Source organism: Mastacembelus armatus, chromosome 11 (genome assembly GCF_900324485.2).
Source record: "Mastacembelus armatus chromosome 11, fMasArm1.2, whole genome shotgun sequence".
In the NCBI taxonomy this organism is placed as follows: Eukaryota; Metazoa; Chordata; class Actinopteri; order Synbranchiformes; family Mastacembelidae; genus Mastacembelus; species Mastacembelus armatus.
This window is the reverse complement of record NC_046643.1, coordinates 4,567,588-4,575,957: the sequence shown is the minus strand read 5'-3', so window position 1 is coordinate 4,575,957 and position 8,370 is coordinate 4,567,588. Positions and strand designations below refer to the sequence as shown.

General features: G+C 42.5%; 1 protein-coding gene across 1 annotated transcript; it reads left to right on the top strand.

Moving 5' to 3' along the window:
* Nucleotides 1–581: 581 nt before the first annotated feature.
* tent5bb (terminal nucleotidyltransferase 5Bb) lies at nucleotides 582–7,227 on the top strand. Its single transcript, XM_026300221.1, has 2 exons — nucleotides 582–1,007; nucleotides 6,001–7,227. The coding sequence occupies exons 1-2, from the start codon at nucleotides 654–656 to the stop codon at nucleotides 7,024–7,026; spliced, it is 1,380 nt and encodes a 459-aa protein (XP_026156006.1). The 5' UTR covers nucleotides 582–653; the 3' UTR covers nucleotides 7,027–7,227.
* Nucleotides 7,228–8,370: the final 1,143 nt, after the last annotated feature.

Sequence of the window (8,370 nt, the reverse complement as noted above, 5' to 3'; positions counted from 1 at the left end):
TTGCAGACTAGATTACCTGGTAATTTTCTAGTTCTGTACTGCATCCTGTCATTTAGCCTAGCCTCACTGATATAAAAAAACTGAAACACCTGTTTGTGTAACAAAGTATTGTGAAGGTAAGAATGACTGTTGGTCGAAGTGTTTAGTCCCTTACATATAAAGTCATTTTTTAAAATAATAAAGCACCACAAAATTATTAGAACTGTCATGAAGTATAAACAAAAAGATCTGTCCCCTCAGTTAGCCTTTGTCTAGGACAGCAGAATATCTGGATATGGCCCTGACTAAAGGTATTTTAAAACAGGCTTCATTTTTTTATTTCTCATGCCAAAAACACAGCTGGGACTGAAAAGAAGCTGCGTCCTTTAATTGCGCATAACTAGTAATTACCATATTTCCTACAGTCCTTGAACCTGCTATCTAGCATGGGAAGTGGGCGTGTCTCTATGAATCCCTGTGTGTGTCTGTGTGTATGCTGAAGCATTCATAAATCTCTGCTCAGCCAATAAGGAGTCTCGTGTCAATTCCAGCTCGGTTAAAAAAACGCTGTGAGTCCAGAGGCGGCTCTAGTCTGACCAGAGCCAGCGGAGACGCAGACAGAGACAGAGACAGAGACAGAGGGACTCTGGAACTTTCTGCAGTGGAGATGTCCGATGCTGAAGCCAACTTTGACATCACTTCCTTGCATTTTGGAGGTTTTTAAAACTGCAGCACAACAGGAGACGCGCGGTGCTCTCTGCGTTTTCCACTTCATCCGCTCTTGTGTTTATTTGACCGGCTCTTCAGGGGATTGCGCTGCTGTTTGTGTATCGCCAACACATTCTCTGGATATCCCGTCCAGTCCGGTCGTCATGTCCTCCGGTGATGCCTCGGAGCAGAGTCGGCGGGTCAGCGTGCTGTCTTGGGATCAGGTGCGGCGTTTGGACTCCATCCTGGGAGAGAGCGTCCCGATCCACGGCCGCGGAAACTTCCCCACACTGTCCGTGCAGCCCAGGCAGATCGTTCAGGTGAGACCTCGCCTTATGCAACTGTTTGCTTAGTATTTTACCCCATCGCCTACAGTGACCATGAGCCTACATGGCACTGATGTAGGCTAGTGGGGGAATAATCATGAGGATGAACGTAATGGTCTACACTTCCACAAAGGCAATACGCGCAAAATGAAGCCTGCTTACCTAAGAAACAATAACTTTGATTTAACGACTTATTTTATTAGACTACTTCTTCTGTGGATTCAGTGCCACTGCTCTATGTGACGTATTAGTTTTTAAAGTAGTATTTTTGTTAGAGTTACTGACCACAAGAAGTCATTTGTGTGTTAACCCCCCACCCAGCACACACAGAGACAAGCACAGGCAGATACAGACGCACTGACAGTTTACATATGACTTTACTGACAAGTTATAAAACAGCAATGAGTGCAAAGGGGTGTCACAGATAATAGTTACCATGTTCATAACAACATTGATTACGCAAACAGTATTTTCTGTCATGTTCCTGAACTAGATATTTATTCTAGAAAAGATCTGAAATTATGTCTCAGCACATAAACATGTTAGTACGTGCACTATACCCACAGGCTACCATAGACACCTTCTTTCAATGGATGTCAAGTCTCTAAAATAAACTTAAGCCTACTTGTTGCTCTAACAGCGTAAATGAAATCCCCCTTGCGTTGACACACAGATTGCTGCTGCTTTCACGGAACATATTTCTAAAGTGCTAAGGATTTGTGGCAGAGCTCATTGCACTTAAAAAAGACATTTGATCACTCATATTGTTAACACAGACACAAGACTGGGGATGATCTAACAGCATGACTGCAGTTTTCCACTAGCTCACTAAGGCTTCTGCTCCTTAAGGCGATTTTTACATAGCTCTAGTGAAAAAATGAGGGAGAGATAATAACTGAGATAATAACTGAGATTGTCAAAGAATGAAACATAAAGGGATCAGCCTGGGCTGGAGTTTTCCAAGACGTTATTTAGAAGTTGTTGCACGTTGATAATCTAGGTCCATATTTCACATGAGTGATTCATATTTTCTGTGGTGATCCTGAGGGGGAGAACAGACCCTCACACATTCATAACATTTTAAGGCCCTTACCATCTGCAATGACTATCCCCAGTGACTTTCCTTCTTTACACAATCCAGTCGAAAACAGAGACCCCAAACCTTTTTCTTTCAATGAGCAGGAGGACCTCTGCAGGAACTCTCAAAAACCAGCTTTTGGAAAAGTACTCTGTAACTGATGAAAGGCCTCAGGCTAATATCTACATTTGAGATGAAATCTAATGGAAACGGTTATGGAAAATGATTAGTGAATTATATTCATTACATATAACCATACAAATCTAGAGGTGATAAAGTACCTCATTTTGTCAGTTTTACAATAATGCTAGACACAACTGATCCTTGTCTGGTGGTTTGCTAATGTTAAGCTAAAACTAAAGACCCACTGGTTGTCATAGCACAATAGTTTTATACTTCACATTTACCACTGCTGTAGCATGATATTGTGAATTCTGCTAATGCATAATCCACCTATAAGTATAGATTGATTGGAAAAGTCTGCACTGCGTCACTGTGAAGCAAAAACATTATTTTGACAAAAATAAGAGCAAACGCCATGTTTCCTGCCATGAAATATGTCGAGCAGGTCTCAGGTTTCAGTGAGTTGATTTTCATACCATATGGATGTGAATGGAAACAAATGGCTGCCTGGAAAGAAGGAAAAACACAGTCAGAGATCTAAATCACTATAATACTATGTTATAGGAAAATGGTTGACAGTAATATGAGGTATTTCTGATTCTTTTCAAATTGGCTAAGACATGCAAAACCGCCACTCTGCTCCTCCATCTAATATGAATTACTTTTCACCTATACACCACACAGAGCTGTCTACCCGGGACAGATGGACAGACTGGGTAAGGTGACCAACTGATGACACTCCCAAAGAGTCAGTGGAGCTCCCCTCAGTGGTGGCTTCGGGTCACATTTAAATAGTTGTGAGTGAACCATGACCCTGGCATGGTGCTGTTACTGATACCTCTGTACCCTGTCTCATTTAATGCTGAGGGTTGACATCCCACACTGAAAATACTTTGGGACTAGACGTTTTCCCTCAGCAGGGTCTGCCTACAGAAGCCCTGTTCACATTCCCACCTAGTAGCTTGTTAAAGATAAATATCTTCAGTGTGTGAGGGTGGAGGTATGGAGGCCTTTGTGTTTTTGTTGGCCACCACAATAGTTGTCTCTTATTCCAACTTTGCTGGCTATCATAAATTGTTATGTCTATAGTACATGTTTGATATAAGTCTCTTCCCTTTTTTCTACTGAGCAGTTTGCTTTCAAGTGTGCTTGTTTTTAAGATTTTTTAACTGGGAGTTGTACTCCACTTGGATGGTGGAGAGTGGCTTATAATGCCTGTACTAACACTGGACCTGAGGGTCAGGCCTGACACCATATCACTGTGAAGACCAGTTGCCTGACTTAAATGTGGCCCTTGCCAGAGTGTAAACCAACTCCTCACTGGTCTATTGTTTAGGCTGAGCAACATGAAGACACCACATGCTCTCAATGTTCCCTAGAGGCCCGAAACCTGGGAACGTTGAGTTTAGACTGTTAAGTAACTGGCAAGATGGAGGAATCACAAGACACAATTGCAATGCCACAGAATGTAATGTAAGGATGACTACTCCCTTCTCACCAGTTTTATCTTACATGGAAACTTCAACAAATCGAATACAAATAAAATTATGCCCAAATGACTCCCTTGGGTAGAATTCTATCAAAAAAATGTAGGGGTGTGGGACATTAAGAAATGTGAACCCATGAAGTCCTACACCGAAAATATCCATCACACTGAGGAGAAACAGCATCCCATTTCAGCCTGTGATTCACTCTGGTCTAGGCATACAGGTGGAGTGACCACCCATACATAGGAAACTCAAGGAAGCTTTTCAAATCAGAGGAAAAACCATCATCATCCCCCACTGCCTGCCAAGCTACTGTATGACTGGCTGGCTGGGTTAGTTTTGGAGTGAATGTGAAGGTCAGGGACTTGTTACTTCTCATTTGCTGTCGCCATTTCCCTGGCTAAAGGATAATCTGACTCACTGCCCAGAGTTTTTATTGGCACCCAGAGGACTGCGGGCTGGTAAATGCCTGGGTCAATTCAAACTGCCATAATAAAAATGCAATCAGGCCGCAGCTTAAACGGAATACTCAAGGAATCTATTGAGACTGGAGAAGGAAAGCGGAGAGACCATTATATGTCGCCAAGGCAGTGTCAGCACTAGCAAGTCCAATGTGTTAGCGGCTCTTTTTACAAGGCTTTTCTGCTGAAGTCTTGGTGGAATAGTCTCCCCTCGCTGAGCTCATCAGGTGGGAAATGTACCAGCCTGTTTTATGAGTGCTAAAAGACGGAAATGATGGGGCCAGCAAAGCTGTGCTTCCTCATGCACTCCTTTTGGGAGCCCCAGACAAGCAGATTATGGCGTTCTGTTAACTTAGACCAAGTGTTTAAGTGTGAGGTCAGTGCAAATGCTGCTGTGGGTTTCCCTTTGCAGAAGTACTTAAAAAAACCTTCACATCTCTGCAGTGCTGGCCGCTGCAATGTTTATTGCACTTTACAATGCATCTGACCTTTTCTCATTGGACTTTGGAGTTATTGGCTTGTTTGCTGTGTTTCTGTAAGTCACACTTTTTTTACTCCTCTGGTTTGTCCTGCAACCTATATAGCGAAGTGACTTCTATGTGTATATTTACAGTCATTTTGTCGAGTAGTCACTAGTGTTAGATGGCATTCTTGGTTCAGTTGAAGATAATATTGTACCACCAAAGAAGTAAAAAGGTTTATGTTCCTGCTGCCCAATAGACAGAGCTATAGATTCAGACAACCTGTTAGAGGAGGAGACGTTGCTTCGTGTTCTCCCTGATGTTGGCAGAGTTGTTTAACATTACTTGACATGGATGAATGAATTTCATTAAGCACTTCTGCTTGTTGTTTTACCTAACCTATGTTCTTCATAGGCTCATTCACACTATAATCACTATAATTAGAAATGTGATTTATACATCGAAGCGTCACATGACACAACATCTTTGCTTTAAATAAATCTCTACAAATCACTGAAAGTTTTCCAATGGGCAGTCTTGTTTAGCTGTTTTTCTCTTGCTGTCATTTTAATGATGCAGCAGACAGGAAGCATAAACATATCAGCTGTCTGTAACTCAGCACTTTTCCCAAGAACAGTACATGTATGGTGTGTGTTCCAATTACCAGATAGCCCCTTTTCCTTGCCAAAGTGTGTTCATCCTGTCGCTGCTGCACGTCCTTTATATGACGTTTGCTAAATTAGGCACACAACTCATTTGAGGTGTAGTCTACAGTATGTAGGCCACTGTTACCCTTGCCAGCGGGATGAGTTTTGGTAAACTCCACCATCCTCTGAAGATCCCAACCTCCAAGCAGCCACTTTGATAACAACTGGTTTCATGTAGTGTGCCCTGACTCTTCATGTAGCATCTGCTTTTATCTGCAATGAGAAATTAAAGAAATGTTGCAATCCTGCAGTATTTTCTACTGTACACCAATTTCCTATATTTGAGATTTAAAAATCAAGAAAGACTTTATTTTTACTTTATCAAGGCTTTTTTCCACAATAAACTTGTAAGGTTTTAGGTTCATTCAGTGTTTTTAGATTGAGTAAAAATGTTGACGCCCTATTTTGCTACTGAACTGAACTATTACATATCCAGAAAGTTCATTGAGCAATAAAATATGTAATGTGTTCATGCCTCATTATGCATTCTTTTTTCATTACTGCTTTCAATAAACTGGATTTTTCCTCTCATACTTCATGCTCACTTTAGATTCTTTATATTTTAGCTAGTGAGGAGAGAGCAGCTGCCTTTTTTGCATGTACAAACCTGTGTTTTCTCTCAGCCTGTTCTGATTGTTATCTTTTTTGTGTCTGTCTCCATATCTTTTAGGTGGTCAGGGCTCGACTGGAGGAGCGAGGTGTGGTGGTACGTGACGTTAAACTGAATGGCTCAGCAGCCAGCCATGTGCTGCACGAGGACAATGGTCTTGGCTACAAAGACCTGGACCTGATCTTTGGCCTAAATCTGACTGATGACAAAACCTTCCGGCTGGTGAAAGACGTGGTGCTAGACTGCCTGGTGGACTTCTTGCCTGAAGGGGTGTGCAGGGAGCGAATCACGGCCCTCGCCCTAAAGGAGGCATACGTGCAGAAACTGGTGAAAGTTTGCAACGAGACAGACCGCTGGAGCCTCATCTCTCTGTCCAACAACACCGGCAAGAACGTGGAATTGAAGTTTGTGGATTCTCTAAGAAGGCAGTTTGAGTTCAGTGTTGATTCCTTCCAGATCACTCTGGACTCATTGCTGCTCTTCGACCTCTGCTCAGAGACAGCCATGTCTGAAACCTTCCACCCAACGGTGCAGGGGGAGAGCATGTACGGAGACTTTGAAGAAGCTCTGGGTCACCTTCGCTCCAAGACTATCGCCACTCGCAACCCAGAAGAGATCAGAGGTGGTGGGTTGCTCAAGTACTGCCATCTGCTGGTGCGGGGCTTCCGGCCTTCCTCTGAGTCACAGATGAAACAGATGCAGCGCTACATGTGCTCCCGCTTCTTTATTGACTTCCCTGATATAAGCGAGCAGCAGAGGAAACTGGCGGCATATCTGCAGAACCACTTTGCAGGCATGGAACACAAGCGCTATGAGTACCTGGTGACGCTGAGACAAGTGGTGGATGAGAGCACTGTGTGTCTGATGGGCCATGAGCGCCGCCAGACACTGGCACTGATTTCTGCTCTGGCGCTGCGTGTAATGGCTGAACAGAATGCCATCCCTGCTCTGTCCAACATCACCTGCTATTACCAGCCTGCTCCCTACGTTAGAGACGTCAACTTCAGCAATTACTATGTGGCACAGGTTCAGTCACCCATGGCCACATGCAGTAACTCTTATCAAACATGGCTGCCTTGCAGCTGAACAGTGACTTTAGGATACCTGGAGAGCTCTCTGTTAAACTTTACATTGATGTTAGCTGGGCAATCATTAGAGTGCTTGGTACCTCGGTAGCAATGTGGCCTTTTGGTTTGAGGCCCAATGTGGACAAAAGGAAATTCATGTATCTTTTTTCTGCCAAATTGTATATGACAACCATTCCACTAAGTTATGTTGATTAATACTGCTGTCAAAAAAAAACAAAACAAAAACAAAACAAAACAAAAAAACTCATTCGAGCCATTATAAATATACCTTTTTATTCTGTTGTTTTTTTTAATTACCAGTGTTGACAGGTGTGGAGAAATAGCAAGGGATGATATGTGACAGAGGAACTTTAGTAGTTCTGTTTCTGGTCTGATGAAGGCTTGTACTGGGTCTTTAATGAAATGTAAATACTTGATATGAAACCAGAAAGCTAATTTTGTTCTGTCTGTGGTTTCAGCTGACCTGACTGGGAGGGGAAAAAGGACCAAAGAAATAATTTCTTGTGTAGCATGACAAACAAAGACTCTATGTGGTTATAAGTGCCTGAAACTAACAAATGTCTTTATAGTAGTTGCTATGTAAGAACTGTTTTTGAAACTTTTTCATCCAGGTTACTGTACATTTCTATATCTAGGGTCAGGATATCATTAAAAAATGTCAAAAATTTGAAAGATGTGGCACATTGGTCTTTCTTTCTGTGACGTTTATGGGAGCAAGATGAGGAAAGACTTTTTTTAATATGCTTCAGGGCAATCAAATTCATCCAGTATGTGCGACATGAATGGATTCTTTATCTCAACTCTCTGTATCTCCCTGTCTCAGTTTCTGTCTCTAAAAATCTCCACACAAATACTTACTTGTGCAAGCTCTGTGCAACTCCTCTCCCCCCTCCCCCACCCTATACATTAGCTGTTTCCTTCCACTTGAGCCTCTGACAAGGAGCACAAGAAAAGACAGACTGCTGTTGCTGTGGACCAGGTGGTAAATGGGACCACTAACTTTTCAGCAAATGTAATGATGCATTCCAGCACTTCACTTGGATGATCAAAACTGTTCAGTATTTCATCCTCACTTAGTCCAATATTTTTCATGGTATGATATTTTATCCTAATTACTTTTGCATGGAGGATGACTTCTTGGGATTTAGTAGAGCATGTAGTAGGGGACACCTGCTCGCTATTGCTATTGATGACTCAGAAAGTTCTTGGCCATAAGATGAGTGCTGGAACACTTGAGTAAAGTGCTCACTGATTCAATTTGAACGAAAGCGTCTGTCAGAGTGAATAAGGAGGCAACAATGCAATGAGGGAAATTTCCCTCTCTGGGTTAGCTGTCAGTCTT

Excerpts from the sequence above, each read along its gene's own strand:
- tent5bb (XM_026300221.1), top strand. The coding sequence starts at position 654 with ATGCTGAAGCCAACTTTGACATCACTTCCTTGCATTTTGGAGGTTTTT. Across the intron at positions 1,008-6,000 it reads AGCCCAGGCAGATCGTTCAG|GTGGTCAGGGCTCGACTGGA; the intron begins GTGAGACCTCGC and ends CATATCTTTTAG.